The 17,650-nt window shown below is 37.2% G+C and overlaps 1 protein-coding gene across 5 annotated transcripts in view; it reads left to right on the plus strand.

Moving 5' to 3' along the window:
• Positions 1-17,650, plus strand: part of RPS6KC1 (ribosomal protein S6 kinase C1) — a 118,184-nt gene that overhangs the window by 56,538 nt on the left and 43,996 nt on the right. For 4 of the 5 annotated variants that reach the window (XM_045536487.1, XM_045536489.1, XM_045536490.1 and 1 more), the window contains one exon: positions 5,757-5,849. The exons of the other annotated variant lie outside the window; for it this stretch is intronic. In XM_045536487.1, the coding sequence (XP_045392443.1) occupies positions 5,757-5,849 (93 nt within the window). The remainder of the gene's footprint in view (positions 1-5,756; positions 5,850-17,650) is intronic. 5 annotated transcript variants of the gene reach the window in all.

The following is a 17,650-nucleotide window of genomic DNA, read 5'->3' on the forward strand; positions in this document are numbered from 1 at the left end:
GTAAACCCTATAGCATAATTGAGGGCGCTAATATGTACATAGTTAGGAAATAAAAATTAGAGAGAGACTGGTAAAGAGCTATGTAAAATAATGGGAGATTGTATCAGAAAGAGTAAAAGCCACCTACTGCATCTGATTTGATATGTAGGATCTTTTTCAGTTCTTAGGCAAGGAGGCTAGAGGGGAGAGTAGGCATGATGTTTTTCTTTAATAGTAAGCATTAGCTTTTTTATTTTTACTTTTGCATGTTACTCTGTTAAGCTGGACCCTTATTGGTCACAAACATGCTTGATTATTTTCTTGCCTATAATAAAAGTTCACTGTCTTTCAGAGGCTTGTGGCTAGCTTGGTGAATTCATTGGTCTCTTCTTTAAACCATCTTTGGGTCTGAATTTCAACCAACACAGTGAGAGAATTGGTATAAATGATTTCTAAAGGCCCCTTTAACTCAAATTCTGTGCAAAGCAATATTCTCTCATGAATGAGTGTGCAAACATTTCTTTCTAGCCTGGTTGCTTAAGAAAATAAAAGTATCCAGCCAGGTGCCAGGTGGCTCATGCTTGTAATCCTAGCACGTTGGGAGGCCAGGGTGGGAGGATCATTTGAGGCCAGGAGTTTGAGACCAGCCTGAGAAACATAGCCAGACCCCATGTCTACAAAAAAAAATAGAAAAATTAGCCAGGTGTGGTGGCGTTGCCTGTATTCCCAGCAGCTTAGGAGGCTGAGGCAGGATGATTGCTTGAGCCCAGAAGTTTGAGGTTGCAGTGAGCTATCATGACACCACTGCACCCTAGCTGAGGCACCAGAGTGGGACCCTGTCTCAAAAAAAGAAAGAAAAGAAAGGAATCCTTTTTGGCTTTAAAAATTTTTGTTGATTATTGTTTTCCTCTTTGGTGCAGTCTAAATCATGACTCCCTTCACCCAAGTTTTCTGGGATGGTTTAAGCTTTTGCTTTATTAAACATTAGAGACTCTTATGTAGTAAATATAACAGTTCTAAATTTCCTAGTCATTCATGTTAATATCCTTTCAGAAAGGAACAGAAAGGGGAAAAAAAAAGCACTTTCCTACTCTTTTCTTCATAACTTCATTACTAAAAGACTCCAAGAAAATTTAGGAGCAGGTTTCATATAAAAAAGAAATGAGCTTTGTTTGAAGTAGAGGTGAAATCTCAACCAAAGGAGACAGATTTCTTTCTTTTTTAAATTATAGATGACTTTGAATGATATAAGAATTAATATTAAAAGAGGATTTCCTTGGAAAAGACTGATACATTTTTGCTTTTTTTAAGCTATAAGAATTTTAAATTCAAGATCAATGAAATTTAGAAAAAGGCAATGAATGATCTAAATTTAGAACATGAAAGATTGTGTAGTTTCTAAAGTGTGAATACATTTTTATCATGCAATTACAAGGTGTGAATGAAAATTAATATGTAGAATGTATGCCTTTCCTGAATCTTTTGTAAATTCTGAGTACAACTGCTATAATATTGAAAGTATTTTTTTCTGTTGTGCATTTTATTTGCTGGTACTGATATTTTTCTGTTCTTTTTTAGAGAACATTTTAAAACAAGTATTGTTTCACCCTCAGTGAGACATGAGCTAAGCAGAGATGGCAAGTGGAGCATTCTAAATCAGTAACAGGTCTGCAGTTGAGTGTCAGGCTTGAAATGTGATCCAAGTGAGGCTTGGAGAACCAGGTATTAGGGTTAGTAGATTGCTCATCAGAGTCTTTGCAAAGCCAGAAATCTGTGGATGAAGCGAAGTTCAGGACCTCTGGTGTAGTTAGATACCAGGGTTCTGTGTGTGGTTTCTTGATGTGTTGTTCTTTGTGGTGCTTGCTTTTGGCCGTTGATTACTTATTTTCCCCCAATGTTTGTGACTCTTCCTCAGGTTATTTGAGGAGGTGTACCTGCTCCAAATGTGGTTGGTGAACCAGCCGCATCAGCATCACCTCCGAGCTTACTGGAAATGCAGACTCTCAGGCCCCCACCTCAGACCTACTGAATCAGAATCTCCATTTTAACGAGGTCCTCAGGTGATGGGCATATACATTAAGCTTTGAGAAGTACTGCACCAACGGATTGGTAAGAATAGAGAGAGATCTCGTTGAGAACAGGGCATAATGAGGGAAAAAGATGGGCAGGCAAAACAGCAATTTAAAAAACAAAACAGAAACAGAAGAAAGCTTCACCTAGCCTTTTAGAGAATGTAGAACACACTAAGTCTTAACTAGTGTGGTAATTCTAATACGCAAGTAGTGGCTGCCAGGAGCATTGTATTGAGAAGAGTTGTGAGACAGCGTGGGGTTAACAGAGATGTCTGCCGTGGGCCTGACCAGATGAGCGATAAATACTTGCCATCTCTGGTTTTGAAGACTGTTGAGTCATCATATATTCCTGTCTCTCTCCCCTCCTCTGCCCTTGTCTTTAGTCCTGGTATAGATGAGGACTTCTGCTCCTCTGGGCATCTTCTGCTACAGTAGCTAATAAATATAAATGAAAATCTTTTTTTAATCAAGGAGATCAGCCATGTTGTATAGAAATACACTGTCCTCCCTTCTCACCCCTCTTGTAGTGACAGGCTGTACTTTCCCCTAATAATATTGTAAGTAAGATTTACTTCTCTCTTATCTATTACCTATTTTTGTCATCTGTCATTTTATGTTGCTTAACCTTGCTGCTTTTCAGTTTTCTCGTCTGAAAACAAATGTGAGAATGTTGGACTTGATCTGTAAGGTCTCTTTCTGCTCTTAAAATTCTATAGATTTATGTTTCCTTTTGCCTTCTGAAGAAAGGAATGGATCTATAGGATTCTACCCAATTTAAGCACCACATATAAGAAATACAAGTTTTTTTTTCTTGATGATTTCATTTCATGATCTTTCTTTGTTCATTTCTCTGATCTTAAACTTTCATAGATGGTTAAAGGAGAAAGAGAACTTTAATGACCACTTTGCCTTTGGTCTTTCCCCATTACAATTTCCCCATTCCCGTCTTTGCAAGAGTAACCTTACTAAGTCATTGTTTTCATTGGGTTTTTTCTTATACAAAAACTTGTAGTCTGGAGTTTTGGAGAATATAGTCAAGACATTTCTTCTTGGGAATCAAGGCCTGTGAAAACTGATCATAAGTATGTAATTTTATTTTCCTCTGTTCTCCAGTTTGAACATTTTTTTCCCCACCAGGCTAGTGCCTTCCAATCCTATATAGTGTATGATATCCTTTTCCTAACCTAATTTCCACATAGCATTTAAAATCACCTTTTGTCCCATTCTTTCTGAGACCACAGTTTTTGCATATACTAACTAATGACTTATTTCTATTGTCCTCTGTTTTTAAGAGAATGTTTTATTATTTAACTTTTCATATATTTAGCTTTTCTCCTGAAATAGGAACTTCTTGAGGTTAGGGACTGTGCCTTTTCATGATTTATATCCCTTTCAGTTATCATGCATGTAGTGGGCACGCAGTAGTTATTAGTTGAAAGGTACAGTAGATACTTTGTAGTTTGCTTTCTTTGCTGTTGAAATTGCTAATGTGAACCAATAACTTTCTTTGGACACTGAAAGCTCCAATGACATCGGTGAATAAGAAGATATAAATAGGAGACAGGGATGTTGGGGGCATTTGGCCGTATTTGCAAAGACAAATGTAATGGATAAAATATCCTTTGAAGTGTTTTTATTTCCCTTATAACTTTTCCCTAACATTCCTTTTGCCAGAATCACAAACATTTCGTACTCTTTCTTGATAATGAATTTATAACAGAGGAAGATGAGTTTTTAATTATCAGAATGTATCGTGTACTGGAAAGACTGCAAACATTAGAGCAAGGAGTTAAGGTTCTGGTCTAGCGTCTTCCACTATTTCTCTTCCTTACCACAGACAAACACTGCATCCTTCTGAGCATCCTTTATTTATTTGTGAAGTAGGGATAATAATAACTTCCTGTAAGTACCACACTCAGGGTGAGATGAGGGATAAAGAGGAAATAATATAATACGAATTAAGATAGTAGAGACTATTTCTGTTATGTCTGTCTACATGTATAACATTAAAATACCTTGCTAAATGTTTTTTATATCCTTACAAATTCGCCTTAGATTTTAAGCTTTTAGTGATGCAGAGGTATAACTTTTTTCATGGCATCTAGCTCAGTACCACATGAAGTGAGATACTAAATAAGTATTTTTTGAAACATGAATATTCAAGAAGTATAAATTAATTTTAAAGACTGCTATTATGCAGTCCAATTGCCGCTATCACCAACTTTTCCAAGTGTTTGTAAGAAACGAAAGTCTCTTTTAAATCAACCATCACCATTTCAGGAACACTGAAATTGTTATTCACTAGCTAAACCTAAAAACCAAACGAAACAAAACAAAAATTGAAAGCATTTGAAATTGCTGCGTTTAGAAAATTTCACAAGTGGTAGTGTTTCCAGTTGTAAATGACACCTAATTTATTCAGGCAACCTCTCTCCCTAGATTCCCTCCTTTCTTCCTCCTCCTCCTCATTTCTGCTTTCTGTCACTTTTTCTTACTGAACTCCAACAACGTGCGAGGCCACTGTGAGTATAGAGGTGAATAAGGTACGTTTCCCTTTCTCAAGGAGCTCTCTGTCTAGTGATACTGGTCTGCACAGGGACTTGCAGTGTCAAAAATAGTATCTCAGTAGTTCTCTTACCATGGTGTTTGATTGATCAGGATATTTTGCCTTCCTCTCAGGGGGTCAAAATGTTTCCTCTGTATTTTGATGATAGATTTTTGATAGCAATAAGGTCTGCTCTAAGTATGTAATAAGGCTTTGTGTCTCCTGTCATCCTTTGCAGCATCACTGTTTTAAAATCAGGATTAATATTGCAATACTTCCTGGTTGTTAATGCCTCATGGAGGTGTCCTTAGAGTTTATCTAGTATAAAGCTTATTTTACTGATAGGGAAAATTAAAACCAATAGATAGAAGTTGGGATTATTTTTTAATTGTGTGTGGTACTGAAATATCCCTTCCTATATTCACTTATCTTTTGTGGGGTTTTTTTTTTTGTAGCTAACAGACTGTTTTCCATATAGCAGATATTCAAATATTTAAAGAAAAATTTCTTTCTCCTATAAATAGTCTCTTAAGTAACCTCGGTTTTAATAATTATTGGTTCTATGATGAAATTTCTTAATTTTTCACCATTATTGGTAATTTTTCTGGTTGAACTTTAATCTGGCAAACCCTCTTAAAACACATAGTACATATTTGTAAAGTAACATTAAAGGACTATAGTTTCATGATGAGAGAGAATGGCTTGTGTCATTCCGTCCCCAAGTTTGTCCATTATTACATTGTTTTTTAGTTAGCCCCCTTCTAAATTACTCTTGAGCTGTCTAGGGTAAATCTAAGGCTGTGATTGATTGTTGGCCTAGTTATTCATTTGTTGCAAAGTTACATGATAGCTGTACAGATCTGAGTTGAATTATTGCTCTTGAAACTATATCAGCTCATTAATTTTTCTTTTTAAAATTTTGTTTTCAATGTTATGATTTATTTACTTGCAACTTTTTTCTTGCTTTTTCTTTTTGATTTTCTTTATTTTTTATTTTTTTTTATTTTACATTACAGACAAACAGAAACTTCCTCCTTTCATCTTTCCATTCTCTGATTTATGATAAATTTAGTTTCCTTTGGCCTGGCATTTGCTTCAGCAGGCAGCCTTCCTTCAAGTACCTCCCTGATTGATGTATAATCTTTGATATCTTCCATTAGCCTCCAGGATCACTAAGTTCAAGGCCCCCTTGGAACCTAAGGAGCCCTGCCGAGGAGCTGAAGGCCTTCAGAGTCCTTGGGGTGATTGACAAGGTAATTCTTCAGTGGCTCTTCAAGAGTTCAGTCATAAATTGACTGCATGCTGACATTCTGTCTTTGAAGCTTTGGATCTTAAGGATATGAAACAAAAGGAGAAAATGACTCAAATGCATCTGCACTTTAAAATAACAAAAGCAGAAGAGGAAAAAGCTTTTATCTAAGCAATTCATGTAAGGTCATGCAAAATATATTTGAGCTAAAGGAGAAGGTGCATATTTGTTGGCATTCAGTTGAGTCAGAGATTTGGTTTTATAAAAGTGTTACAGTGGGTAAAGATGCATTTTATGTTAGTTAAACTTTTGAGTCAGTAGTTGTTCAGCATTAATTGATATAGTTATTCTAATGGTCAAAAAGAAAAATGGCATTCCCTAATAGCTACCATTTATTGAGCACCTACTATGTGTCAGAGTTTATATTGGGCATTTTATAAAAAACAACTTAATCCTTCTTACAATCTCTTATTCTTTGCATCTTGGTGGGAAAGTGATGTTTAGAACAAGTTGAATAACTTGCCTAGAAGTCACATAGCTACTTTGGGGCAGTACTGGGATTCAAACACTAATCTTTGTGATTCCAAAAGCTGTGCTTTTTCCAGTACGTTACTCTACCCTACACACACACACACACGCACACGCACACGCACACACGCATGCACTTTTATGTTTGGAATAAAAATACTGAGCTCACAGAGATATCTGCCATTGAGTACATGCAAATTTGGTAACGTTTCAGATATGCCTAATATCTGCAGTATTGAGTGTGTCAGGTAGTTCACGAGTGTAATTTTATGACCATAGACAATAAACCACATTTTAAATATATTTGCTTGACCACCACTTTACCATTCAAAGCAAAAGCAAATGCTTTATTTTTATTAATATTAAGGGATAAATTAATTTAGAGCTTTTTCACCATTAAGGATCTTTAATGAAGCATCTTAATGTTAATTGAGTACTTCTTTTATACTAAAGTATGCATATGATTCCATGCTAAAATTGAACAATATGCAGTCTATCTCTAGCAATTTAGACGGTAACTAATAGTTTGAGGCATTCCAAAGGGAACATTAAGTTGGATATTATGTGAAGCTGTCAGTGTCTTACTAAATTTTTATAAGCATCATTTTTCTCAAATTCATATGACTGAATTTTGAATATGAAGCATTCTAGACAGTATGACTTATTTTTTTTAAAGCCTGAAATATTCCCATAACCGTGTTTTCTCTGGCTTTTCCTGTTTGGAGAACATTCTGTTTGAGAGTAGATGGAAACAAAATAGTAATGATGCCGGGTGTGTGCGGTGGCTCACATCTGTAATCCTAGCACTCTGGGAGGCCGAGGCGGGAGTGGGGGGGGGGTGTTATTGCTTGAAGTCAGGAGTTCAAGACCAGCCTGAGCAAAAAGCAAGACCCACGTCTCTCCTAAAAATAGAAAAATCAGCCAGGTGTGGGCGTGCACGCCTGTAGTCTCAGCTGCTTACTTGGGAGGCTGAGGCAGGAGGATTGCTTGAGCCCAGGAGATGGGCTCTACTTATAAAAACAAGTAGGTAGATTTTTTAAAATTTGAATTATTTTCTGAGGTAAATTCTTTTCTGTTCTGAGGAATACCTAAAATTTGGGTTTTAGAAACTTAAAGCATAGAAGAGAAGTGTTGAGTAAATTTAGAGATGGAAAATATACAGGATGTATTGATGTAGCTCCTACAGAACAGTTTCTTTGATTCTGTTTCATTATAGTATTTGTTCTTCATGAGTTATTTTGAATGTTATCCATTAACTTAGGAAAATACAGTTCTGAACTGAACTGTATTAGGAATTGGATTTTACAAACTTACATAGAAAGTAAATGAAACAGATTTGTTCATTAGTATATAGACTGTAAGCTCCATGAAACAAGATCATGTCTTTCCTGTTCACCACTATATTCTCAGTACCTAGAATCATGCTTGGCACATAATGGGTGCTCAGTAAATCTTTGTTGAATAAATGAATTAATTCTACTTAAGTAATTTTAAATATATGTAGAGTGACACCTACTGGTATAATGAGAGACTGCTACTTAGTACCATTGTATGAGGTGACTCAGAAGGTGTTTGTTTACCCAGTGGGACAATAATTCTGTAGCTGTATGTTGGTCTAGTATTTGAAGGAAAGTAAATAAATTTCTGTTCTTTAATTGGGATTATAAAATCCCTCATTAACATAGCTATGCAACAAGGAATTTAAGCTTTGGCACTGTTGGAGTATAAATAAGCTGGTGTGCATTCAGAAACAAAAATGATCAGGCTAGTGAAGGCTCTCCAAATCATATATGAAGAACAGCTGAAAAACAAGGAGATATTTGATAAAAACATGTGTGGTCTTCAAATATTTAAAGGCTGTCCTGATTAGAGGAACTATATAATGATTCATTCAGATCTTGAGGGTAAAAGAAGATATTAATTATGCCAGAACAACAGGTACAAACTAGGATCATCGCAGGCAAACCAGGATGTCTAGTATCCTTGTGAGTAAAGGTAGTGAGGGGTAAGACTTGCTTGTTAATATCTGCCACAGGATACAGTTAGAACCAAATGAATATAAATTCAAGGAAAACTGATTTTTGCTCATGATTAGAAATATCTTTCAAAAATTAGTATATTGACCAAAGGTGGACTGAATTCCTTTAGATCTTCTGAGTTTCTTGTCATTAGAGATGTTTGAGTAAAGGCTGAAAGATCAAACATTGGTGGGGTGTTATAGAGGGAATTCAAGCATTGGGTGCATTTTTACCTTAGGTAACTTTTAAAGATTTCTTTAAGCCCCCATATTTATTTACACATAGTCTTTTTGTAGCAATAGTGGGGGAAAGTTGAAATTAGTGAAAAAACTATGGTGGGATGAGGAAGACGAATTATCATTATTTTTATATAAGTTTTTACAGATGGGGGTATAATTGTTTGATGTGTGTGTGGTATGAGTATATGGGATGTGTTTATGTTTGTGTATAAAGATTGTCTGTAATATGGTAATTTGCAACTGAGTCTGGATTAGTATAATAATTTTTCTGGTAGTAGGATACCCAAGTGCCACGAGAATAGAGAAAGTTCACTATTGTATAACTTACCTATAAAAAGGATAAAGAAACCCATAGCTCAGTAAACAGTAATGTGCCAATGTCAGTTTCCTGGTTTTGATACAGCTATACATTATAACTACATAAGATGTCACCATTGGGGGAAGCTGGGTGAAGAAGGGTACTTGGTGAGATTCTTTGTACTGTTTTTGCAACTTCTGTGAGTTTAAAAAAAATTTTTTTAAAGGCTGGGGGAACATTGACTTAAACACCACCAGGATAGTAATACCAAGATTTGACTTCCTCATGGCTAGTTGCCTCTGTGGTTTGTGTGTAGCCAGAGAGTGTTTTAAACTCTCCAGAATATTATACTGTTGTACATTCCTATTAGTAATACAGGTTGAGCATCCTTTATCTGAAATGCTTGGGGCCAGAAATATTTCAGATTTCAGATTTTTTTCAGATTTTGGAATGTTTACATTATATATACTCACTGGTTGAGCATATATGATGCACCTAGATCCTAAAATTCAAAATCTGAAATGTTTCAAAGAGCATTTTTATTGGGCATCATGTTAGTGCTCAAAAAGTTTCAGATTTTGGAGCATTTTGGATTTCTGATTTGGGATGTTCAACCTGTGGATGAGAAACTCTTCATATCCTTATGAATATCTTTCATATGCTAGTTGAAAATTTAGATCTCATCATTGTAATTGCAATTTTAATTGCTAATGAGGATATATTTTTTCAGATGCTTATTGGCTGTGCTTCTTCTTTTATGAAATGCCTGTTTTATGTCCTGTTCCCATTTTTTTTATTAGAGTTTTATGTTTTCTGATTGATTTCCAGTACTCTATATAAGAATGTGTAAATCTTTGTCTTGAATATGCAGGAGTTATTTTTCTCACTTTTCTTTAACATAAAAATTTTCTATTGCTTACGTTGTTCATTGTAGGAAAATTAAAGAATAAATAAGCTAAAATGAAAAAGATATGATTCACCCATAACCCTGCCATCCACTGAGAATCAGTTTTACATTTTGATATATACACCTCCTGTCTTCTTTCTGTGCATTTACACACACGGAGGCCCCATTAGCCTGTGTTTTCAAATGAGGGCATAATGACATTAACATCCAAATTGTAAAGACATGGTAGCTTTTACCTGCATAATAGTGGTATCTGTTTATCTTTGGTACCTCAGAAGTATTAATATTTCTGAGAGTTTATGCTCTCACATCAGTTTAAGAATCAATGTGCCTCTCCTGGAAGCTCCTATTCTTCTGCCAGTTTTCCAGTCTTCCGGTAGCTTCCTGATGCTCCCATATCTGAGTCAGACACCGTTCTCTGTTCCAGTTGCGTCTGTAATTCTTCAGTGTAGTACTTACTAAACTTTTTACTTATCCCTCCTCTATGCTAAACTTTAAGCTCTTGCAGGGCACACCCCTGTGTTTTCTTCCATGTCTAATACTGTGCCTGCACATAACAGGTGCTCAGTAAATAGATGTTGATTTGTTGAATTTTAATATCTGATTGGAGGGTTAGACACCTACTCATCAATTTGCCTTTTAATTTTAATTTTTTTCTTTTTGGAATATTAACACTGGAAGCCTTTTAATTTTGTGTATGATGTAAATTTTTTTTTTGTTATCTTTTCATTCTTTTCCTTTATAGTTTGCCTTTAGTGCTGTTTAATTAGTATCATTTTAATAACCAGGAAGAGAACTTTTTGTATCCTTTGTATTTTTGCAGCACAATAAAGTTTGTTTTCCATTTTAGTATTTCTGAGAAATCCCATTTTATCATTCTTAGAGTGTACTGGAATAATTACACAAATGCCTCTGAATTCTGTCTTCTAGCAGCCCAAATCTGCAAATGTTGTAAAGATAACAGTTTTTCATAATTCGCTACTAAATAATTTAATCGTTAACGTTTTGTAATAGACTTCAGTAAGTCCAGTTACTTTGAGAGTACATTGGCATTTGGCACATGAATACATGTCATTTGTAGTAGTACTCGGACTATCTTGAATATTACCAATCCCAGGCTGCTTATGTATGAATTATAGTATCAGATATCTCTTTTTAGATCCATAATGTAAGTAGAATTGTGTTGTATGCCTTGCTTAGTCCATTAAGTTTATGCATTTCTCTGTGAGCATGACACAAAGTTGGTGTCGGAATGTACTTTCTGCTGTTTGGTACACTCTGTTTATTCGTTAGTACACAGCCTGGATGAGACACTTGCTATGTTGTGCTGAAGACAGTTCTTATAAATTGAGAGGAAGGAGGACAGCAAGTTGGATATACAGAAGTCATACTTTTAAGAGTCCCATGGAACATCAGGCATTGTGACTGTGGGAAAAGTGATAGGGCAGTTGCATGAAGCAGTTTGAAATGCTGTGGTGTGGATGGTGGGAAGGAGTCCTCATACTCCAACCTTTAAGAATGACCAGGAGGCTAAGGAGTAGTTTCTCATTGCACCGGATTATGCAACCACAAACTAACCTGTACATTGTTGAACTTACCTGCTATAGCATTCATCCATATTGTTATTTCTGTGCCTTTTCCAATAAGCCTTCAGTTTCCTTAATGACCAGGCGTACTTGTTGAATAATTTTGAATGGGACGATAAAAACCCAGTATATGTGTTTTATGATTTCAAAACATCTGTAAGTCTGTACCTCAAAATGTATCACACCCACAGCATCATGGAGGAAGAGGGTATTATGAACTGAAAACTGTCAAAACATTCCTACCCCTCCCGTTTTCTCACAGAGTACACCTGTAGAATGTTGGCAGGGTGCTTTGTTGGAGTAAACGAAATCGTTAATTTTAGAATGAGTGTTGTGCCTTTGTGTTTCCTATGTGCTTTAAAACATTTTGGAATTTTTTAGAACATGAACACATTGTGTACTTACACTAAGTAAATTTTCTAGGCCATATTAAAATACTGTTAAATTTTAATCAATACCAGAAGTTCAGCTCCATCTGCTATAAAAATACAAAGTCATTAAAAACATTTTAAAATAATAGCATTTGAAGGTTCCTTGCCCTCGAGGCATTTTCTTTTGAATTGGAATCAGGCTACCTTTGACATTGGGAGCTTAGTTGGATATGTATTGATTGACTTGAGAATGTTGCCTCTGTGTCCATTATCATTATGAGAGAGCATTTATTAACTATCTGACTACATACTGCACTGATTTTGAGCACTGTATAAAAGAGAACTATATAGATATATTTGATGCTTTTTAGGGACTTATTTCAAGCATATTTTTAGAGCACATGTAACAGCAGAATGAAAATATTAAGCCAGGGTACGAATGGGCAGTGAAATAGTTTACATCAGCATTGAGAGTGTTGGTTTTTTTTCTAACAAATTCAAATAAGTATCTAAAGCTAAATACAATAGACTATACTTTTAATTGAGTTAATTTTCATTTAAATTTAACAGTGTCAAGTCATCATCTGAAGTGAACTTCAGAATTTAAACCAGAGAAATAGAATAAATGGATTTGTTAGGTAGATAGTGAGCAATTCTGGGTCTCCTAGGGATGAAAGCGTGTGCTGTTGCCTTGGTGTAATTGCCCCACCTGGCAAGAAGGATGAGAGTGGGCCGCAGGCCCCCATTTTGATCCTGCCTCATCCTAATCCTCTCTCGAGTGACTGCCATACCTGGGGAAGGAGGGAATACCCTATAAATCTGCCAGTCAGAACTTAGCACACCAGCTGCAAAAGAATGCAGAGGACTTTCTAGCCCAGGGCCCAAGCAGCATAGGTACCATAGAGTCTGGAAATTGACCTAGAACAACCCACATGCGTAGTAATGCAACTCCCAACTCTCCAATCAGAGTGGTTCCATGGTGATGTCTGAACCACGAGGGAGGTCCCAATCCTGGCACTGTGAAACAAGACGCAGACCATAACTAGTCCCGTTTGCGCCCTTCCTTTTGCTCTCCCTTTGCTGTGACAGTGGGTCCAGTCGTCATCTGTGGCAAATGTATCACACTCTGTTTTTTTTTTTTTTTTTGAGACAGAGTCTCACTTTGTTGCCCGGGCTAGAGTGAGTGCCGTGGCATCAGCCTAGCTCACAGCAACCTCAGACTCCTGGGCTCAAGGGATCCTACTGCCTCAGCCTCCCGAGTAGCTGGGACTACAGGCATGAGCCACCATGCCCGGCTAATTTTTTTGTATATATATTTTTAGTTGGCCAGATAATTTCTTTCTATTTTTAGTAGAGACGGGGTCTCACTCTTGCTCAGGCTGGTCTCGAACTCCTGACCTCGAGCGATCCACCTGCCTCGGCCTCCCAGAGCTAGGATTACAGGCGTGAGCCACCACGCCCGGCCAAATGTATCACACTCTGTAAACATATATCTTGTTCTTGCTCTGAGTTCTGTCTTTCTCTCCTCAATAAACCTCATTTTCGTGCTTGCCTTACTTTGTTGTGTCTGGTCATTCTTCGGCCATGAGCACACTGAGAACCGACATTTCAGACTAAAATCTGACAGATTCATTATGAAATTGAATGGCATGAGCTGAACTTGGGCCTATAAACCCAGAACTTTATAGTTTTAACCTCTCTTTAGCATAGTCTCTTTATGGCCTTGGGGAAGTTCTTCACAAAAACAGAAAACAGACAATCAAAATGAGAATGACAAAGGTGTAGAGATCTAGCTTTTAAAGCATTTGGATCTGAGAAGAGCCTCCTAAGTGGTTGTTTTTCCTAGCTCTTTAGCAATTCTGTTTAAACCCAATTTCTTTGTCTTTTATATACTGCCTTCTGCTATATTTGTATCCAGTTTCCTTACAAAGAGACACCATGTCCTTTGGAAGCAGTTTTTATGAAGTAATAGATGTATAGGTCTAGGATTTGAAAAACTATGTAAAGTAAAACTCTTTTTTTCATACATATAAAAGAGATTGCTGTGATAGGTTTATTCACTAAATCATTAACCTCATCCTAGTATGAGATGTCATTGAGGAATGGCTCACATTCATTGACATTTGGCTTATACGAGTGTAAGAGATTTTATGTTTGTGGTTGAAATAATTACTCCCTGGATTATTTACTGGAGAATAACCTGTATTTTACATTGCTTTAGGGCTGGACTAAATTTAGTTATTTGTCTAAAGATGTGTAATCCAGGGGTTTGGCCAAGTGAATTTTAGATGGGAGGTAAAAGAGGCATTTTTTTAAAAAAGTCTTTTTTTGGTAGCAGTTCTAGATTCACAGCAAATTGAGAGAAAGGTACAGAGATTTTCCATGTACTCCCCTGCCCCTACATAGCCTTTCCCATTATCAGTATCTCCCACCAGAGTGGTACATTTGTTACAATTGATGAACCTACTACATTGGCACACCATTAATCACCCTAAGTCCATAGTTTACATTAGGGTTTATTCTTGGTATTGTACATTTTATGAGTTTGGACAAATGCATAATGACATGTGTCTACCATTATGGTTTCATACAGCGTATTTTCACTACCCTAAAAATCTCTGTGCTCCGCCTGTTCATTTCCCTGCAACATCTGGTAACCACTGATCTTTTTTACTGTCTCCATAGTTTTGCCTTTTGCAGAGTGCCATATAGTTGGAATCATACATTATGTAGCCTTTTCAGATTGGCTTTCTTCAATTAGCAATTTTCATTTAAGTTTTCTCCATGTTTTCACATGGCTTGATAGCTCACGTCTTTTTAGCGTTCAATAGTATTGTTGGGTCAGCAGTCTGTTTTTGGTTCTTGGTGTGCTCTTGGCCCAAGAATGACCAGACACACCAATGTAAGGCAAGCACAAGGTGAAGTTTATTGAGTAAAGTAAGATATGTTCATCAGAGACAACGAACGGACCCCCTGTCATAACAGGAGGGCCCCGATTATGGTCTGGGGTCCTGTTTTATGTTGCCTAGGCTGGGCCCTGCTCGTGGTTCAAATGTCACCATTGAACCACTTTGATGGACAGTTGGGAGTTATAACCTGAGTCTTACTGCGCATGCCAGATCTCCCGTGAACCTCTCCCAAAGCCCGTGAACCCCAATGTAGATTTAAGCTAATGTACATGATAATTGGCCTTAGGTTGTTTTAGGTCATCTTCCAAATCCTATTGTGCCCCGGCTGCCTAGCGTTTGGGCTGGGGATTCCCTGCATTCTTTTGCAGATTAGCAGGGGCTCCTCCTTCCCCCAGGTGTGGATGTTTCTCAGTGCAGGATCAAGGGTGGGGCTGCACCCATATAGGGCTTCCTTTGTTCTTCTTCCCAGCTGGGGCAATTGCTCAAGGCAGCACCAAGGCAAGGTGCCCATCTTTGTCCCTAGGAGAGAGCCAGATTCCCTCACTACCTACTAAACAGTATTCTGTTATCTGGATGACCCCAGTTTATTTATCCATTCACCTTCTGAATGACATCTTGGTTGCTTCCAAGTTTTGGAAATCATGAATAAAGCTGCTATAAACATCCATTTGCAGGTTTTTTTGTGGACATGTTTTCAGCTTCTTTGAGGAGTCTGATACTGTGAAATATGTATTTGGTCTTTGTTTTCTGGCAAACAACTCTTAAAGTCCTGGGAATCTCCAAAGTGCTGTCTTTTTATATGCTAATGTTGACTGAAAGCTTCTGCTTGGAGCTGGTCTCAGGAAAGACCAAGGCAGGATTACAGAGTTGGGATTTTCAGCCCCATCCCCCCAGTCTTCAGGGAGAGGGGAGGGGCTTAAGGTCAAGTTGATCTCCAATGGCCAGTTGTTTAATCAATCGTTGCTATTCAATGAAGCCTCCTTAAAAACCTAAGGGGACAGGGTTCAGAGAGCTTCCAGATAGCTGAGGTTCCTAGAGGATGATATGCCTAGGGAGGGCATGGAATCTCCATATCCCTTCCATCCATACCTTGCCCTATGCGTCTCTTCATCTCTATCTTTTGTAATAAACTTTATATTAATAATAAACCAGTAAATGTGTTTCCCTGAGTTCTGTGGCCACTACAGCAAATTAACCAAATCCAAAGAGGGGGTCAAGGGAATCCAACTTGAAGCTAGTCAGTCAGAAGTTTTCTGAGGCTTGGACTTGTGATTGGTGTCTGAAGACGGGTAAAGTTTTTAGGACTGAGCCCCCAGTCTGTGGGATCTGATGTTATCTCCAGGTAGATAATGTCAGAATTTAATTGGAAGAAACCTGGTTGGTGTCCACTGAAGAATTGATTCCTCACCTGGTAGTGGGAAGAAATATTTTGGGGTCACAGAAGTCTGTGATGAGTGTTGTGGTGTGAGAGCTGGGGAAAACACAGTTTGAGGGTTTTTCCCTAAACAAATAGACACCAAGGAGTGCGATTGCTGGATCATATGTGGAGGCAGTATGTTTAGTTTTGTAAGAAACTGTCAAACTATCTTCCAAAATGGCCATACCGTTTTGCATCTCCACCAGCAATGAGTGAGAGTTTCTGTTGCTCTGTATCAGTGTCAGCATTTGGTGTTGTCAGTGTTCTGGAGTTTGGCCATTCTCCTAGGTTTGTAGTGGTATCCTGTTTTAATTTGCACTTCCCTGATGACACATGATGTGGAGCATCTTTTTATATGCTTACTTGCCACCTGTATATCTTCTTTGGTGAGCTCACTATTAGTTTTTGGCTCATTTTTAAATCGGGTTGTTTGTTTTCTTATTGTTGAATTTTAAGAGTTCTTTGTATATTTTGGATAGCATTCCTTTATCAGATGTATATTTCATAAATATTTTCTCCCAGGCAGTGGCTTGTTTTCTCGTTCTCTTGACATTATCTTTTGCAGAACGGAAGGCTTTTTTTTTGTTGTTGTTTCAGAATATTATAGGGGTACAGACATTTTGGTTACACATAATGCCTTTGCCTCACCCAAGCCAGGGCTACAAGCTTGCACACTGCATCCATTAGTTGTGAGTTTACCCACCCCCACCACCCCCCTCCCACCTGAATGGTGCCCAGTGACTATTATTTCCATGTGAGCACCTTAGTATTGATCAGTTAGTACCAATTGGATGGTGAGTACATGTGGTGCTTGTTTTTCCATTCTTGTGATACCTCACTTCAAAGGATAGGCTCAAGGTCTATCCAGGGTAATATAAGAGGTGCTAATTCACCATTGTTTTTTGTAGTTGAGTAGTATTCCATGCTATACATATACCACATTTTATTAATCCATTCATGTACTGATGGGCACTTGAGAAGTTTTTAATTTTAATGAATCAGTCTTATCAGTTGTTTCTTTCATGGATGATTTGTGCCTTTGATGTTGTATCTAAAAAGTCACCACCGTACTCAAGGTCATCTAGATTTTCTCCTGTGTTATCTTCTAGGATTTTTATAGTTTTGTGTTTTTATATTTAGGTTTATGATCCATTTTGAGATAATTTTAAAGGTGTGAGATCTGTATCTAGATTGACATTTTAGCATGTGGATATCCAGTTTAGATTCTAGCACTATTTGTTGAAAAGACTGTCTTTGCTCCATTGTATTGCCTTTGTTCCTTCATCAAAGATCAGTTGAGTATATTTATGTGTTTATCTTTTTGGGCTTTCTGTTCTCTTCCACTGATCTATTTGTCTACTCTTTTACTAATACCACACTGTCTTGATTACTGCAGCTTAATAGTAAGTCATGGAGTTGGACAGTATCAGTCCTCCAACTCTGTTCTTCAATATTGTGTGGGCTATTCTGGGTCTTTTGCATCTCTGTGTAAACTGTAGAACCAATCTATTAATATCTATAGGAAAAGCATT

This window comes from Lemur catta, chromosome 23, assembly GCF_020740605.2.
Source record: "Lemur catta isolate mLemCat1 chromosome 23, mLemCat1.pri, whole genome shotgun sequence".
Taxonomy (NCBI): Eukaryota; Metazoa; Chordata; class Mammalia; order Primates; family Lemuridae; genus Lemur; species Lemur catta.